The 19166-nt window shown below is 47.5% G+C and overlaps 1 protein-coding gene across 2 annotated transcripts in view; it reads right to left on the bottom strand.

The window, feature by feature from the left end:
* GPR107 (G protein-coupled receptor 107) overlaps nucleotides 1–19166 on the bottom strand; it is an 85598-nt gene that overhangs the window by 11661 nt on the left and 54771 nt on the right. For both annotated transcript variants that reach the window (XM_075324360.1, XM_075324361.1), the window contains exons 12-15: nucleotides 15459–15576; nucleotides 14261–14391; nucleotides 11921–11964; nucleotides 6925–6974 (exon numbers count right to left, since the gene is read on the bottom strand). In XM_075324360.1, coding sequence (XP_075180475.1) covers nucleotides 6925–6974; nucleotides 11921–11964; nucleotides 14261–14391; nucleotides 15459–15576 — 343 coding nt within the window. The remainder of the gene's footprint in view (nucleotides 1–6924; nucleotides 6975–11920; nucleotides 11965–14260; nucleotides 14392–15458; nucleotides 15577–19166) is intronic.

The following is a 19166-nucleotide window of genomic DNA, read 5'->3' on the forward strand; positions in this document are numbered from 1 at the left end:
CACATAACAGCACACACATAACAGCACACACATCAGATCACACTCACACACACACACACACATCACATCGCATCCACATACTCACAACATCCTGGGATATCGCTTGCTTCTCGGCGGCGATACTGTGCTGTTGTGATCTTCCAGGACCTGCCGGAGGATCACATGGCCAGAAGCATGTGATATCCCCGGATGTTGTGAGTATAAGCGCGTATGTGCAATATCGTCAGTGTCTGTGTGTGTGAGTGGATGCGATCGGGTGTGTGTGAGTGGATGCGATCGGGTGTGTGTGAGTGGATGCGATCGGGTGTGTGTGAGTGGATGCGATCGGGTGTGTGAGTGTCGGCAGAGGAGCACGGCGTGCTGGAGGAGGCTGGGAGCAGAGAGGCTGATCATGGGGAAGGCTGGGAGGAGAGAGGCTGATGCTGGGGGAGGCTGGGAGGGGGAGGCTGGGACGAGAGAGGCTGATGCTGGTGGAGGCTGATGCTTCGGGAGGCTGATGCTGGGGGAGGCTGGAAGGAAGGAGGCTGGGAGGAGAGAGGCTGATCCTGGGGAAGGCTGGGAACGGGAGGCTGATGCTGAGGGAGGCTGGAAGGAGAGAGGCTGATGCTGGGGGAGGCTGGAAGGAGAGAGGCTGATGCTGGTGGAGGCTGATGCTTGGGGAGGCTGATGCTGGGGGAGACTGGGAGCGGAAGGCTGATGCTGAGGGAGGCTGGGAGAGGGAGGCTGGGAGGAAGGAGGCTGGGAGGAGAGAGGCTGATCCTGGGGAAGGCTGGGAACGGGAGGCTGATGCTGAGGGAAGCTGGAAGGAGAGAGGCTGAGGCTGGGAGGAGAGAGGCTGATGCTGGGGAAGGCTGGGAGGACGGAGGCTGGGAGGAGAGAGGCTGATCCTGGGGAAGGCTGGGAGAGGGAGGCTGATGCTGGAGGAGGCTGGAAGGAGAGAGGCTGATGCTGGCGGAGGCTGATGCTGGGGAGGCTGGGAGAGGGAGGCTGATGCTGAGGGAGGCTGGGAGGAGGGAGGCTGGGAGAGGTAGGCTGAGAGAAGAGAGGCTGATGCACACACACACACACACACACACACACACACACACACGCGCGCACTGCACAACACACCACACACACACTGGGAACCACAAACAACTGCCCTACACAGACACCCACACACACAGACAACGCTGCACACACACAACACCCAACACACAAACACCGCGGCACACACAAATATACGCACATACCGCACAACACACACATTGCACAAAACATACCTCCCCCCAAAACACACCACACACACACAAACCGCGCAACACACACACGCTACAGACACACAGCGCTCCACAAACAACGCAACACACGCAACACACATACAACACCGCTCTCACCCCCCGTCACACCCAGACAACACCCAGAACATGTACAGCGCCTACACAAACACTTGGTAACTACAGACAACAACATCTCTCTCTCTATATATATATATAACAAAAATCATACATGAACTACACAATACGTAAATTCTAGAATACCCGATGCGTAGAATCGGGCCACCTTCTAGTAGTAGTTATATTCTTGTACATAGGTGGCAGTATTATAGTAGTTATATTCCTGTATATAGGGGCATTATTATAGTAGTTATATTCCTGTACATAGGAGCAGTATTATAGTAGTTATATTCTTGTACATAGGGGGCAGTATTATAGTAGTTATATTCTTGTATATAGGGGCAGTATTATAGTAGTTATATTCTTGTACATAGGGGGCAGTATTATAGTAGTTATATTCTTGTATATAGGGGCAGTATTATAGTAGTTATATTCTTGTATATAGGAGCAGTATTATAGTAGTTATATTCTTGTATATAGGAGCAGTATTATAGTAGTTATATTCTTGTATATAGGGGCAGTATTATAGTAGTTATATTCTTGTATATAGGGACAGTATTATAGTAGTTATATTCTTGTACATAGATGGCAGTATTATAGTAGTTATATTCCTGTACATAGGTGGCAGTATTATAGTAGTTATATTCCTGTATATAGGGGGCAGTATTATAGTAGTTATATTCTTGTACATAGGAGCAGTATTATAGTAGTTATATTCTTGTACATAGGAGCAGTATTATAGTAGTTAAATTCTTGTACATAGGGGGCAGTATTATAGTAGTTATATTCCTGTATATAGGGGCAGTATTATAGTAGTTATATTCTTGTATATAGGGGGCAGTATTATAGTAGTTATATTCTTGATTATAGGAGCAGTATTATAGTAGTGATATTCTTGTACATAGAGGCAGTATTATAGTAGTTATATTCTTGCACATAGGAGCAGTATTATAGTAATTATATTCTTGTACATAGGAGCAGTATTATAGTAGTTATATTCTTGTATATAGGGGCAGTATTATAGTAGTTATATTCTTGTACATAGGGGCAGTATTATAGTAGTTATATTCTTGTACATAGGGGGCAGTATTATAGTAGTTATATTCTTGTACATAGGGGCAGTATTATAGTAGTTATATTCTTGTATATAGGGGCAGTATTATAGTAGTTATATTCTTGCACATAGGTGGCAGTATTATAGTAGTTATATTCCTGTATATAGGGGCAGTATTATAGTAGTTATATTCTTGTACATAGGGGGCAGTATTATAATAGTGATATTCTTGTACATAGGGGCAGTATTATAGTAGTTATATTCTTGTATATAGGGGGCAGTATTATAGTAGTTATATTCTTGTACATAGGGGCAGTATTATAGTAGTTATATTCTTGTACATAGGGGCAGTATTATAGTAGTTATATTCTTGTATATAGGGGGCAGTATTATAGTAGTTATATTCTTGTACATAGGAGCAGTATTATAGTAGTTATATTCTTGTACATAGGGGCAGTATTATAGTAGTTATATTCTTGTACATAGGGGCAGTATTATAGTAGTTATATTCTTGTACAATGGGGCAGTATTATAGTAGTTATATTCTTGTACATAGGTGGCAGTATTATAGTAGTTATATTCTTGTACAATGGGGCAGTATTATAGTAGTTATATTCTTGTACATAGGTGGCAGTATTATAGTAGTTATATTCTTGTACATAGGGGGCAGTATTATAGTAGGTATATTCTTGTACATAGGGGGCAGTATTATAGTAGTTATATTCTTGTATATAGAGGCAGTATGATAGTAGTTATATTCTTGTACATAGGGGGCAGTATTATAGTAGTTATATTCTTGTACATAGGGGGCAGTATTATAGTAGTTATATTCTTGTACATAGGGGGCAGTATTATAGTAGTGATATTCTTGTACATAGGGGAAAGTATTATAGTAGTTATATTCTTGTACATAGGGGGCAGTATTATAGTAGTTATATTCTTGTACATAGGGGCAGTATTATAGTAGTTATATTCTTGTACATAGGGGCAGTATTATAGTAGTTAAATTCTTGTACATAGGGGGCAGTATTATAGTAGTTATATTCCTGTATATAGGGGCATTATTATAGTAGTTATATTCCTGTACATAGGAGCAGTATTATAGTAGTTATATTCTTGTACATAGGTGGCAGTATTATAGTAGTTATATTCTTGTACATAGGGGGCAGTATTATAGTAGGTATATTCTTGTACATAGGGGGCAGTATTATAGTAGTTATATTCTTGTATATAGAGGCAGTATGATAGTAGTTATATTCTTGTACATAGGGGGCAGTATTATAGTAGTTATATTCTTGTACATAGGGGGCAGTATTATAGTAGTTATATTCTTGTACATAGGGGGCAGTATTATAGTAGTTATATTCTTGTATATAGAGGCAGTATGATAGTAGTTATATTCTTGTACATAGGGGGCAGTATTATAGTAGTTATATTCTTGTACATAGGGGGCAGTATTATAGTAGTTATATTCTTGTACATAGGGGGCAGTATTATAGTAGTTATTATTATTATTATTATTATTATTATTATTATTATTTATTATTATAGCGCCATTTATTCCATGGCGCTTTACAAGTGAAAGTTATAATGTAATTATATTCTTGTACATAGGAGCAGTATTATAGTAGTTATATTCTTGTATATAGGGGCAGTATTATAGTAGTTATATTCTTGTACATAGGGGCAGTATTATAGTAGTTATATTCTTGTACATAGGGGGCAGTATTATAGTAGTTATATTCTTGTACATAGGGGCAGTATTATAGTAGTTATATTCTTGTATATAGGGGCAGTATTATAGTAGTTATATTCTTGTACATAGGGGGCAGTATTATAGTAGTTATATTCTTGTACATAGGGGCAGTATTATAGTAGTTATATTCTTGTATATAGGGGCAGTATTATAGTAGTTATATTCTTGCACATAGGTGGCAGTATTATAGTAGTTATATTCCTGTATATAGGGGCAGTATTATAGTAGTTATATTCTTGTACATAGGGGGCAGTATTATAATAGTGATATTCTTGTACATAGGGGCAGTATTATAGTAGTTATATTCTTGTATATAGGGGGCAGTATTATAGTAGTTATATTCTTGTACATAGGGGCAGTATTATAGTAGTTATATTCTTGTACATAGGGGCAGTATTATAGTAGTTATATTCTTGTATATAGGGGGCAGTATTATAGTAGTTATATTCTTGTACATAGGAGCAGTATTATAGTAGTTATATTCTTGTACATAGGGGCAGTATTATAGTAGTTATATTCTTGTACATAGGGGCAGTATTATAGTAGTTATATTCTTGTACATAGGGGCAGTATTATAGTAGTTAAATTCTTGTACATAGGGGGCAGTATTATAGTAGTGATATTCTTGTACATAGGGGAAAGTATTATAGTAGTTATATTCTTGTACATAGGGGGCAGTATTATAGTAGTTATATTCTTGTACATAGGGGCAGTATTATAGTAGTTATATTCTTGTACATAGGGGCAGTATTATAGTAGTTAAATTCTTGTGCATAGGGGGCAGTATTATAGTAGTGATATTCTTGTACATAGGGGAAAGTATTATAGTAGTTATATTCTTGTACATAGGGGGCAGTATTATAGTAGTTATATTCTTGTACATAGGGGCAGTATTATAGTAGTTAAATTCTTGTACATAGGGGGCAGTATTATAGTAGTTATATTCTTGTACATAGGGGGCAGTATTATAGTAGGTATATTCTTGTACATAGGGGGCAGTATTATAGTAGTTATATTCTTGTATATAGAGGCAGTATGATAGTAGTTATATTCTTGTACATAGGGGGCAGTATTATAGTAGTTATATTCTTGTACATAGGGGGCAGTATTATAGTAGTTATATTCTTGTATATAGAGGCAGTATGATAGTAGTTATATTCTTGTACATAGGGGGCAGTATTATAGTAGTTATATTCTTGTACATAGGGGGCAGTATTATAGTAGTTATATTCTTGTACATAGGGGGCAGTATTATAGTAGTTATTATTATTATTATTATTATTTATTATTATAGCGCCATTTATTCCATGGCGCTTTACAAGTGAAAGTTATAATGTAATTATATTCTTGTACATAGGAGCAGTATTATAGTAGTTATATTCTTGTATATAGGGGCAGTATTATAGTAGTTATATTCTTGTACATAGGGGCAGTATTATAGTAGTTATATTCTTGTACATAGGGGGCAGTATTATAGTAGTTATATTCTTGTACATAGGGGCAGTATTATAGTAGTTATATTCTTGTATATAGGGGCAGTATTATAGTAGTTATATTCTTGCACATAGGTGGCAGTATTATAGTAGTTATATTCCTGTATATAGGGGCAGTATTATAGTAGTTATATTCTTGTACATAGGGGGCAGTATTATAATAGTGATATTCTTGTACATAGGGGCAGTATTATAGTAGTTATATTCTTGTACATAGGGGCAGTATTATAGTAGTTATATTCTTGTATATAGGGGGCAGTATTATAGTAGTTATATTCTTGTACATAGGGGCAGTATTATAGTAGTTATATTCTTGTACATAGGGGCAGTATTATAGTAGTTATATTCTTGTATATAGGGGGCAGTATTATAGTAGTTATATTCTTGTACATAGGGGCAGTATTATAGTAGTTATATTCTTGTACATAGGGGCAGTATTATAGTAGTTAAATTCTTGTACATAGGGGGCAGTATTATAGTAGTGATATTCTTGTACATAGGGGAAAGTATTATAGTAGTTATATTCTTGTACATAGGGGGCAGTATTATAGTAGTTATATTCTTGTACATAGGGGCAGTATTATAGTAGTTATATTCTTGTACATAGGGGCAGTATTATAGTAGTTAAATTCTTGTACATAGGGGGCAGTATTATAGTAGTTATATTCCTGTATATAGGGGCATTATTATAGTAGTTATATTCCTGTACATAGGAGCAGTATTATAGTAGTTATATTCTTGTACATAGGTGGCAGTATTATAGTAGTGATATTCTTGTACATAGGGGAAAGTATTATAGTAGTTATATTCTTGTACATAGGGGGCAGTATTATAGTAATTATATTCTTGTACATAGGGGCAGTATTATAGTAGTTATATTCTTGTACATAGGGGGGTAGTATTATAGTAGTTATATTCTTGTACATAGGGGGCAGTATTATAGTAATTATATTCTTGTACATAGGGGCAGTATTATAGTAGTTATATTCTTGTACATAGGAGCAGTATTATAGTAGTTATATTCTTGTACATAGGAGCAGTATTATAGTAGTTATATTCTTGTACATAGGGGCAGTATTATAGTAGTTATATTCTTGTACATAGGGGGCAGTATTATAGTAGTTATATTCTTGTACATAGGGGCAGTATTATAGTAGTTATATTCTTGTACATAGGGGGCAGTATTATAGTAGGATGCTGGATGCTTCTCTGTCGGATGCACCATGTCCTTCTTCTTGTTCTCACCATGACGTAGTAATGTCTGAAAAGCTTCAGTTTCGCCAGGTTGATTGCAGCTGAGAAAACAAGAAAAATAAAAAGAATAAATGCTGATGATGAGGGAAGTGTTCGCTGCGTCACTCGTCCGCACATTCTGCTGGATACAGGTAATGACAGTTTATGACGCTGACTCCGGTCCTGCAGGTCTGTTATTTCTTATGGGGATAGACGCGTCTGACATGAGGGCCGGAGGCAGCATGAATACAGAAGTGGAGGTTCCATTTTATTCGAATGAGGTGTCGTCGATGGGGGTCCCGTGTCATTGATGAGGGTCCCGTATCATTGACAGGCATCCCCGTCATTGATGGGGGAATCCCTGTCATTGATAGAGAAATCCCTGTCATTGATGGGGGGTCCCGGACATTGAATGGGGGGTCCCGGACATTGAATGGGGGGTCCCGGACATTGATGGTGGAATCCCAATCATTGATGAGAGGTGGGGGGTCTCGGACATTGATGGGGGGGGGTGTCTCGGATATTGATGGGGAGTCCCGGTCATTGATGGGGGGTCCCGGTCATTGATTGGGGAAGGGGGGGTCCCGGACATTGATGGGGGGGTCCCAGACATTGATGGGGGGGGGTGCCAGACATTGATGGGAGAGTCCCGGACATTTATGCGGGGTCCCGGACATTGATGGGGGGGGTCCCGGACATTGATGGGGGGGGTCCCGGACATTGATGGGGGGGGTCCCGGACATTGATGGGGGGGGTCCCGGACATTTATGGGAGGGTCCCGGACATTGATGGGGGGGTCCCGGACATTGGTGGGGGGTCCCGGACATTGGTGGGGGGTCCCGGACATTGGTGGGGGGTCCCGGACATTGATGGGGGGGTCCCGGACATTGATGGGGGGGTCCCGGACATTGGTGGGGGGTCCCGGACATTGGTGGGGGGTCCCGGACATTGATGGGGGGTCCCGGACATTGATGGGCGTCTGTGTCATTCGTCAGCGGGGGCTGTGAACCCCTCAGTACAGCACATTACTGTAAGGGGTGGGGTGGAGCAGACCCCAGGACTGGTGCTGCCGCCGCTCCTTGTAAGGTGGGGTTCTCCTTTAACCGTGGGCTATGAGCCGGGGTAATGGGAATTCTCGGTGCAGCGGATCATCTGCTCCCGGCACATTCTGCTTCGCTAATTGAACGGCTCACAGTGAACGTCGCCAAGAGTTGGTTTAGGAAAATAGTGAGCTGAGAAGGGGCAGCTGGGAGATGTCCGGCCTCGGGGGCCATGTGCAGAGCGTCTCCGGTGACGTCCCGCGGCTCCAGGGCTCTCCAGCAGAGTATTGCACTTCAGCGCACAACAAGGAGGCACAAATGATTTATTGTGCGGGTCCTCGTTGGCGGCCGCCGCAGGGAACTCCGGATTTTAGGGCAGGATTTCCAAGGTTCTCATAGTAATGGAGCCACAAGGTGGCGCCGACAAGCGGTCGTCACAGTCCCCCATATCCGTGCAAGCTGCGGTGCCCCCATAAGAGCTCGGTGTGTTACCCGTCACAGACCCCAGAAAGCTTTTTCCACCACAGCTATGGAAGGGCGCCTGCTGGAAATAGCGCTATCTGCAGCACCAGCGAAACGTGCGGCGGGGGATAGCGGGTCACTAGTGATAATGTCCGCCGCCTGCATCCCTCCACGTGTGGCCACACAGACCCCAATACTTAAAATAGGCGGCGAGGACCCCAATGTAAAGTGCCTGGAAGGAAAGGGACCGATGACGCTGCAGGCGATTGCCGATATCGTGCGTCATTACCTGCCGGCCGTCATCTGCACCTGCAAAGATGGAAGGCGCCGGCGATCCTCGTATGTCCCCTCCTAAAAAGTCGGTCCAATGCAGAGGACCCCCGGAAACATCATCACACCCATCATTGTTGACATCTGCCTCTGAGAACCCGGCGTGAGGTGAGCGCATCCGGGGCTGCGTCCTGCTGGATTAACCCTCGCTGTTGGAAAAGCTCGTGGTGCGAGGCGCTGCCAGATGACAGCAAATAAAAGGCAGCAGCCGATCGCTCCGGGCCAATGTCAGTAATGGAGGTTCTGTTTACATGTGTAAACATGCCGGGGTCACAGCGTCAGGCGGAGGCGCAGCGAGCAGCCATATATAGACAGGTCAGGGGAGAGGTATGTGACGGAGCAGATCCGACACCCCAACCCAGAGCATTAATTACCAACACCGCCTGCACGTGTGATGGAGGGCGACGGGGGAGCACGGGGACCCGCAGCCATCCCCCAAATATCAAACTGCTCCGCTACATACAAAGGCATCAATTTTACCCAAATGCAACATCTACGCTTGCTGCCTGTGAATAATAACATCTGAGAAATGAGGGTTTGCTGCAAATCGCATCCGGCCGCAGACATTCTACCTGCGCCGTTACATTGCACCAAACAATCAGAACTGTGCAGTCTGGTGAGAGACGTGCGAGGACGGCGGTCCGTATAGAGGAGAGAGTCTGAATAGGGGGCTCCTGACCAATCAGAGAGTGTTCACGCTTCCAACAGCGCCCCCGCAGGAGACAGGGAGTATTACAGAGGTAAGGAATGGCAGGGTCCTCCAGGATGAGGGTCCGAGCAGGAGATAGGCAGTATTACAGAGGTAAGGAACGGCGGGGTCTTCCAGGATGAGGGTCCGAGCAGGAGACAGGGAGTATTACAGAGGTAGGGAACGGCGGGGTCCTCCAGGATGAGGGTCCGAGCAGGAAACATGGAGTATTACAGAGGTACAGAATGGCGGGGGTCCTTCAGGATGAGGGTCCGAGCAGGAAACGGAGTATTACAGAGGTAAGGAATGGCGGGGGTCCTCCAGAATGAGGGTTCGAGCAGGAGACAGGGAGTATTACAGAGGTACAGAATGGCAGGGGTCCTCCAGGATGAGGGTCCACGCAGGAGACAGGGAGTATTACAGAGGTGAGGAACGGCAGGGGTCCTCCAGGATGAGGGTCTGAGCAGGAGACAGGGAGTATTACAGAGGTAAGGAATGGCAGGGTCCTCCAGGATGAGGGTCCGAGCAGGAGACGGAGTATTACAGAGGTACAGAATGGCGGGGGTCCTCCAGGATGAGGGTCCGAGCAGGAGACGGAGTATTACAGAGGTACAGAACGGCGGGGGTCCTCCAGGATGAGGGTCCGCGCAGGAGACGACTCTCTGTTTTCAATCTGTGGCTTCCCGGCTACTGTAAAGCTACAACGTCCTGATAGACAATGTTGGGAGTTGTAGTTTTGGTCGGAGGCTGCAGTGCTCGGTCTCCCCCATCCCCTCCTGCCGTTATTACCGGACCCCATATCCTCCCACGTCATCACCCATCACCCTGCGAGGAGTAAACAGGTCTGACTTCACCCCCGGGAATCCTCCGCACTCACACCCCCGCCCGCCACAAGTATCCGGGGGCCATTAACCACCTGCAAAAACCATTAAACCAGCGATCGATAGCTGGCACCCAGCCGGGGAACGGCAAAGCGGATAATGCAGGATGGTGGGCGCGGGCGGGGGGGGGTTTATGGGTGCAGGAAGGGTCATATCCGTACATGAGAGGCTTCGAGGAGCAGGAGAGGTGTACGGCCATATGGAGCTGGATGATCGCAGTATACTGGGCACAATTGGCAATGGATCTCAGTATGGTGGAGCAGATTATGCAGGATGGTGGGCGCGGACGGGGGGTTTATGGGTGCAGGAAGGGTCATGTTTGCAGAGAAGAGGCTCCGAAGAGCAGTTGAGGTGTACGGCCATATGGAGCTGGATGGTCGCTGTATACTGGGCACAATTGGCAATGGATCCCAGTATGGTGGAGCAGATAATGCAGGATGGTGGGCGCGGGCGGGGGGTTTATGGGTGCAGGAAGGGTCATGTTTGCAGAGAAGAGGCTCCGAAGAGCAGGAGAGGTGTACGGTCATATGGAGCTGGATGGTCGCTGTATACTGGGCACAACTGGTAATGGATCCCAGTATGGCGGAGCAGATAATGCAGGATGGAGGGTGCAGGCGGGGGGTTTATGGGTGCAGGAAGGGTCATGTTTGCAGAGAAGAGGCTCCGAAGAGCAGGAGAGGTGTACGGTCATATGGAGCTGGATGGTCGCTGTATACTGGGCACAACTGGTAATGGATCCCAGTATGGCGGAGCAGATAATGCAGGATGGAGGGTGCAGGCGGGGGGTTTATGGGTGCAGGAAGGGTCATGTTTGCAGAGAAGAGGCTCCGAAGAGCAGTTGAGGTGTACGGCCATATGGAGCTGGATGGTCGCTGTATACTGGGCACAACTGGTAATGGATCCCAGTATGGCGGAGCCGCATTAGGGGTGACCCATATTTGGGATATCCCTGCCTAAACCCTATGAGAGGTCTGCGGACTACAGGGGGACGCGCGTTTCGCCCCCTATGTCAGCGCATGTGAACACTGATGAAAATGCAGCTAACATACAAAGAACCTCACACATCTCCTGCCGTTTGGGGTACACAGCCCCTGTGCAGATTTATGCGCGCCTGTAGTTACACAGCTTCATAAGGATCGGCCTGTGGTTGGTATACAAAGCATAGGAGCCTCTAGGTCTGGACGGAGGTCGGCACTGATCAAACATGATGGTGATCACGTGGCGAGCCCCGATGGGGACAGTGATCATCACATAGTATAAAGGGGTAAAATAAATACATAAAAGTGATTTCCATCATTTCTAACCAAATCCAAACAGTGCGGGGATGAAGGAGCCACGGTGTTTGCATTCTGCAGACACAGATCCTGCAGCGGTGACGTATTGTGCGAGCGCACACTATACGGGCTGTATACCGTGCTGTATACCGGGAGCAGCGCACAGAGGGAGACCCACAGTCCCGAGAGCGCCTGTGATTAAGTGGCAGCGCCACCTGGTGGAGGAAAGCGGCTTTACATCGGCAATGCAGTAGCGCGGAGCCTCCGAGAGCCGAGACGCCTGTGACCGAAGGGCACGAGCCCCGACTACAACAGCCGAAAATACAGACTCACCTTTCCCATCCGTCGCTGAAGCTTCCTGAAGATGTCGGATGGACCTGGGGGGAAAGAGAGAATGTAAGAGCTCAGGGGTCCGCACAGGAAACAGCGACAGGCGAGGGGGACCACTAACCGAAACTACGGCCACAGCATAGGACATGAGGAAGATGAAGGAAGGCTCCAAAATCTGCCCCATTACCTGCCAGGGTGACGGGATCGGGCGCAGAGGAAGACGAAACCCCCAGTTCTCATTACCACCCATTATACAGTGGAGGAAAAAAAAAAGAATTTAGTCGGCCCCCAATTGTGCAAGTTCCCCCCTTATAAAGAGGAGAGAGGCCTGTAATTGACATCATAGGTGACCACAACTATGAGACAAAATGAGAAAACGAATCCAGAAAATCACCGCCTCTGATTTGGGGAGATTTTTTTTTGCAAATTTTGGTGGAAAATAAGTATTTAGTCACCTAAAAACATTCAAGATTTTTGGCTTCTTCTGTAAGAGGCTCCTCTGTCCTCCGCTCATTACCTGTTTGCACCTTTTATCAGTATAAAAGACACCTGTCCACAACCTCAGACAGTCACACTCCAGACTCCACTCTGGTGAAGACCAAAGAGCTGGCAAAGGACACCAGAAACAAAATTGTAGCCCCTCACCAGGCTGGGGAGACTGGATCTGCAATAGGCAAGCAGCTTGGTGTGATGAAGTCAACTGTGGGAGTAGTAATAAGAAAATGGAAGACATACAAGACCACTGATAATCTCCCTCGATATGGGGCTCCACACAAGATCTCACCCCGTGGGGTCAAAATGATCCCAAGAACGGTGAGCAAAAATCCCAGGACCACACGGGGGGACCTAGTGAATGACCTGCATAGAGCTGGGACTACCGTAACAAAGGCTACCATCAGTAACACACTACGCCGCCAGGGAGACAGATCCTGCAGCACCAGACGTGTTCCCCTGCTTACGCCAGACGTGTTCCCCTGCTTGCGCCAGACGTGTTCCCCTGCTTGCGCCAGACGTGTTCCCCTGCTTGCGCCAGTACAAGTCCAGGCCCGTCTGAAATTTGCTAGACAGCATTTGGATTATTGGGAGAATGTCATATGGTCTGATGAAATCAAAGTAGAACTGTGTGGTAGAAACACAACTCGTCGTGTTTGGAGGAGACAGAATGCTGTGTTTCATCCAAAGAACACCATACCTACTGTGAAGCATGGGGGAGGCAACATCATACTTTGGGACTGTGTCTCTGCAAAGCTCTATGCAGGTCATTCACTAGGTCCCCCCGTGTGGTTCTGGGATTCTTGCTCACCGTTCTTGGGATCATTTTGACCCCACGGGGTGAGAACTTGCATGGAGCCCCAAATCGAGGGAGATTATCAGTGGTTATGTATGTCTTTCATTTTCTTATTACTGCTCCCACAGTTGACTTCAAAATGATCCCAAGAACGGTGAGCAAAAATCCCAGAACCACACAGGGGGACCTAGTGAACGACCTGCATAGAGCTGGGACCACCGTAACAAAGGCTACCATCAGTAACACACTACACTGCCAGGGAGACAGATCCTGCAGCGCCAGACGTGTTCCCCTGCTTACGCCGGTACATGTCCAGACCCGTCTGAAGTTTGCTAGAGAGCATTTGGATTATTGGTAGAAGGTCATATGGTCTGATGAAACCAAAGTAGAACTGTTTGGTAGAAACACAACTCGTCGTGTTTGGAGGAGACAGAATGCTGTGTTTCATCCAAAGAACACCACACCTACTGTGAAGCATGGGGGAGGCAACATCATGCTTTGGGACTGTTTCTCTGCAAAGGGACCAGGTTGACTGATCTGTGTACATGAAAGAATGAATGGGGCCATGTATTAAAGAGATTTTGAGTGTAAACCTTCCATCAGCTAGGGCATTGAAGATGAAACATGGCTGGGTCTTCTAGCATGATAATGATCCCAAGCACACTGCCAGGGCAACGAAGGAGTGGCTGCATAAGAAGCATATGAAGGTCCTGGAGTGACCTAGCCAATCTCCAGATCTCAACCCCATAGAAAAAAATTGGGGGCTGACTAATGACTTTAATTCCCCACTGTATATAATGACCTGCAGCTGTAGATAGGTAAGAAGGGGAAGGGGAGACCCCGACCTCCATGTAAGTGTGTACAGAGCCAGATATGCCGGCTCCTCGGCATCCACACACCGCCCCCCATGCTGCGGCTGAATGAGCCGCACTGTAAGCCACGCTACAACTGTGCCGTTATGTGGCCCCCCAAAATGAGGAGAAAAAGAGACCCCCAACATTCATCAACCACAGCTCGTTACATAAAACGATGAGGAGACTGCTGCCATATATTACCATATAACTGGGAACAAGATGGCACCACAACACATGAGGTCCACAAGGAACAGGATCTCTTTCCACAGCCCGGAATCCGTGGTGCCCTCCTCCGTGGACTCGATTATGATATAAGCCACGTTGGCCAAAACCTAAGAGGAAAAGCGAGAGGGGTTATCCCCAAAAATCACACAGAAGAAGAAACACTAAATGGAGGAAAGTATGTGCCCCCTACCTGAAAAGGCCGTTGCAAAAATCCTCTATACAGAGGCACAAAGTGCCGCCATCCCATCCTCACCTGCAGCAACGAGAGCAAGCTCCCATCGCTGCGGCTCTAGGCGTTATGTACGGACATCCACCATACAGAGGCACAAAGTGCCGCCATCCCATCCTCACCTGCAGCAACGAGAGCGTGCTCCCATCGCTGCAGCTCCAGGGGTTATATATGGATGTCCCCCATACACGAGGTGCCCCCGTCCCTTCCTCACCTGCAGCAACTAGAGCGCGCTCCAATCCCTGTAGATCCAGGGATTATTTATCGATGTCCCCCATACACGAGGTGCCCCCGTCCTGTCCTCACCTGCAACTACAGCGCACTCCAATCGCTGCAGCTCCAGGGGTGATGTATGGATGTCCCCCATACATGAGGTGCCCCCGTCCCGTCCTCCCCTGCAGCAACTAGAGCACGCTCCCATCGCTGCAGCTCCAGGGGTTATGTACGGATGTCCCGCATACACAAGTTGCCCCGTCCCGTCCTCACCTGCAGCAACTAGAGTGTGCTCCAATCGCTGCAGCTCCAGGGGTTATGTACGGATGTCCCGCATACACGAGGTGCCCCCGTCCTGTCCTCACCTGCAGCAACTAGAGCGCGCTCCCATCGCTGCAGCTCCAGGGGTTATGTATGGATGTCCCCCATACACGAGGTGCCCCCGTCCCATCCTCACCTGCAGCAACTAGAGCGCGCTCCCATCGCTGCAGCTCCAGGGGTTATGTACGGATGTCCTGCATACACAAGGTGCCCCGTCCCGTCCTCACCTGCAGCAACTAGAGCGCGCTCCAATCGCTGCAGCTCCAAGGGTGATGTACGGATGTCCCCCATACACGAGGTGCCCCCGTCCCGTCCTTACCTGCAGCAACTAGAGCGCACTCCAATTGCTGCAGCTCCAGGGGTGATGTACGGATGTCTCCCATGTATGAGGTGCCCCCCTCCCGTCCTCACCTGCAGCGGGATCACAATCATGAAGATCTTCTTATCCTTATCGGAGAGGATGTGCTTGACGAAGGCCCAGCCGGTTCCGATCAGAGCGATGGTGATGAACAGCAGCGCGCCTTTCAGCCTGTTAGGAAGAAAACACTGGAAGTCAGCCGACCGCACCAATGGAGTATTCCACATGTGTGATCCCGAGGATATCGGCACGGCTCCGGCCGGAGTAACCACGAACAATGCAGGCACCATGGAGAGGAGCAAACCATCCAGCAGTGATCCAGGGCATTCTTATGTTTTCGGTCCTGGTTACTATGCTGATAATTTGCGCAGCCTTAATGTTTAGTCTCAGGAGGATAGGTGCAATGCACAGCCTTAATGTTCAGTCTCAGGATGATAGGTGCGATGTGCAGCCTTAATGTTCAGTCTCAGGAGAATAGGTGTAATGCGCAGCCTTAATGTTCAGTCTCAGGATGATAGGTGCGATGTGCAGCCTTAATGTTCTGTCTCAGGAGAATAGGTGTAATGCGCAGCCTTAATGTTCAGTATCAGGATGATAGGTGCGATGTGCAGCCTTAATGTTTAGTCTCAGGTGGATAGGTGTGATGCCCAGCCTTAATGTTCAGTCTCAGGAGAATAAGTGTAATGTGCAGCCTTAATGTTTAGTCTCAGGTGGATAGGTGTGATGCACAGCCTTAATGTTTAGTCTCAGGAGGATAGGTGCGATGTGCAGCCTTAATGTTTAGTCTCAGGTGGATAGGTGTGATGCGCAGCCTTAATGTTTAGTCTCAGGTGGATAGGTGTGATGCGCAGCCTTAATGTTTAGTCTCAGGAGGATAGGTGCGATGTGCAGCCTTAATGTTTAGTCTCAGGTGGATAGGTGTGATGCGCAGCCTTAATGTTCAGTCTCAGGTGGATAGGTGTGATGCACAGCCTTAGGGTGGAAACACATCTATGCGAGTAAAATCGGTCCGACTGGGATGAAAAAAACTCGGCTGATTTTAGTTCACGTTAGGTCTGAGTGCAACGCTAGTGCGATGCTTTTTCTGAATAAATTAATGATTTTACTAGCGTGTGTAATGCGTGTGTAATGAGTATTTTTTACTATGTCATCTGCCATTCAGCTCTGCTACATGACCGCTGACAGCAGACACAGACAGCCATGTAGCAGAGCTGAATGGCAGATGACAGCAGACACAGACAGAGCCGCACGATCAGAATGAACTCGGGTGAACTTCACCCGACTTCATTGTCATGCTGCGGCTCTGTCTGTGTCGCGTCCTGATTAGCGGTCACCTGTGAATGGCTCATCGGTGACCGCTAATCCCCTGAGTGACTGAAGTGTCCCCCCCGCTCTCATACTCACCGATCCCCGGCGCAGCGCTGCACGGCATTCACACAGCTGCGGCGGCTTTTACTATTTTGAAAAAGCTGTCCGCTCATTAAACAATTTCGTATTCCCTGCTTTCCCTGGCCACAGGCACCTATGATTGGTTGCAGTGAGACACGCCCCCACGCTGAGTGACAGGTGTCACACTGCACCCAATCACAGCAGCCGGTGGGCGGGTCTATACTGTGCAGTGAAATAAATAATTAAATAATTAAAAAAACCGGCATGCGGTCCCCCCCAATTTTAATACCAGCCAGATAAAGCCATACGGCTGAAGGCTGGTATTCTCAGGATGGGGAGCTCCACGTTATGGAGAGCCCCCCACGCTAACAATATCAGCCAACAGCCGCCCAGAATTGCCGCATACATTATATGCAACAGTTCTGGGACTGTACCCGGCTCTTCCCGATTTGCCCTGGTGCGTTGGCAAATCAGGGTAATAAGGAGTTAATGGCAGCCCATAGCTGCCAATAATTCCTAGATTAATCATGTCAGGCGTCTCCCCGAGAAACCTTCCATGATTAATCTGTAAATTACAGTAAATAAACACACATGCCCGAAGAAGGGAATTTTGTTACTTACCGTAAATTCCTTTTCTTCTAGCTCCTATTGGGAGACCCAGACGATTGGGTGTATAGCACTGCCCTCCGGAGGCCACACAAAGCAATTACACTAAAAAGTGTAAGGCCCCTCCCCTTCTGGCTATACACCCCCAGTGGGATCACTGGCTCACCAGTTTTAGTGCAAAAGCAAGAAGGAGGAAAGCCAATAACTGGTTTAAACAAATTCACTCCGAAGATACGTCGGAGAACTGAAAACCATTCAACATGAACAACATGTGTACCCGAAAAACAACCAAAAATCCCGAAGGACAACAGGGCGGGTGCTGGGTCTCCCAATAGGAGCTAGAAGAAAAGGAATTTACGGTAAGTAACAAAATTCCCTTCTTCTTCGGCGCTCCATTGGGAGACCCAGACGATTGGGACGTCCAAAAGCTGTCCCTGGGTGGGTAAAGAAATACCTCATGTTAGAGCTGCAAAGACAGCCCTCCCCTACGGGGAGGCAACTGCCGCCTGCAGGACTCTTCTACCTAGGCTGGCGTCCGCCGAAGCATAGGTATGCACCTGATAATGTTTGGTGAAAGTGTGCAGACTCGACCAGGTGGCTGCCTGGCACACCTGTTGAGCCGTAGCCTGGTGTCGTAATGCCCAGGACGCACCCACGGCTCTGGTAGAATGGGCCTTCAGCCCTGATGGAACCGGAAGCCCAGCAGAACGGTAGGCTTCAAGAATTGGTTCTTTGATCCATCGAGCCAGGGTGGCTTTGGAAGCCTGCGACCCTTTGCGCTTACCAGCGACAAGGACAAAGAGTGCATCCGAGCGGCTCAGGGGCGCCGTGCGGGAAATGTAGATTCTGAGTGCTCTCACCAGATCCAACAAATGTAAATCCTTTTCATACCGATGAACTGCATGAGGACAAAACGAAGGCAAGGAGATATCCTGATTAAGATGAAAAGAGGATACCACCTTAGGGAGAAACTCCTGAATGGGGCGCAGCACTACCTTGTCCTGGTGGAACACCAGGAAAGGAGCCTTGGATGACAGCGCTGCTAGTTCGGACACTCTCCGAAGAGACGTGACCGCTACCAGAAAGGCCACTTTCTGTGAGAGTCGAGAAAGTGACACATCCCTCAGAGGCTCAAAGGGCGGCTTCTGGAGAGCAACAAGGACCTTGTTTAGATCCCACGGATCTAACGGCCGCCTGTACGGAGGTACGATATGACAAACCCCCTGCAGGAACGTGCGCACCTGAGAAAGTCGTGCTAGACGCTTCTGAAAAAACACGGATAGTGCCGAGACTTGCCCTTTAAGGGAGCCGAGCGACAAGCCCTTTTCCAACCCAGATTGCAGGAAGGAAAGAAAAACAGGTAACGCGAATGGCCAGGGAGATACTCCTTGTGCAGAGCACCAGGATAAGAAAATCTTCCACGTTCTGTGGTAGATCTTAGCAGAAGTGGACTTCCTAGCCTGTCTCATGGTGGCCACGACCCTTTGGGATAATCCTGAAGACGCTAGGATCCAGGACTCAATGGCCACACAGTCAGGTTCAGGGCCGCAGAATTCCGATGGAAAAACGGCCCTTGGGACAGTAAGTCTGGACGGTCTGGTAGTGCCCACGGTTGGCCGACCGTGAGATGCCACAGATCCGGGTACCACGACCTCCTCGGCCAGTCTGGGGCGACGAGTATGACGCGGCCGCAATCGGATCTGATCTTGCGTAACACTCTGGGCAAGAGTGCCAGAGGTGGAAACACATAAGGGAGCCGGAACTGC

This window comes from Anomaloglossus baeobatrachus, chromosome 9 (assembly GCF_048569485.1).
Source record: "Anomaloglossus baeobatrachus isolate aAnoBae1 chromosome 9, aAnoBae1.hap1, whole genome shotgun sequence".
Taxonomy (NCBI): Eukaryota; Metazoa; Chordata; class Amphibia; order Anura; family Aromobatidae; genus Anomaloglossus; species Anomaloglossus baeobatrachus.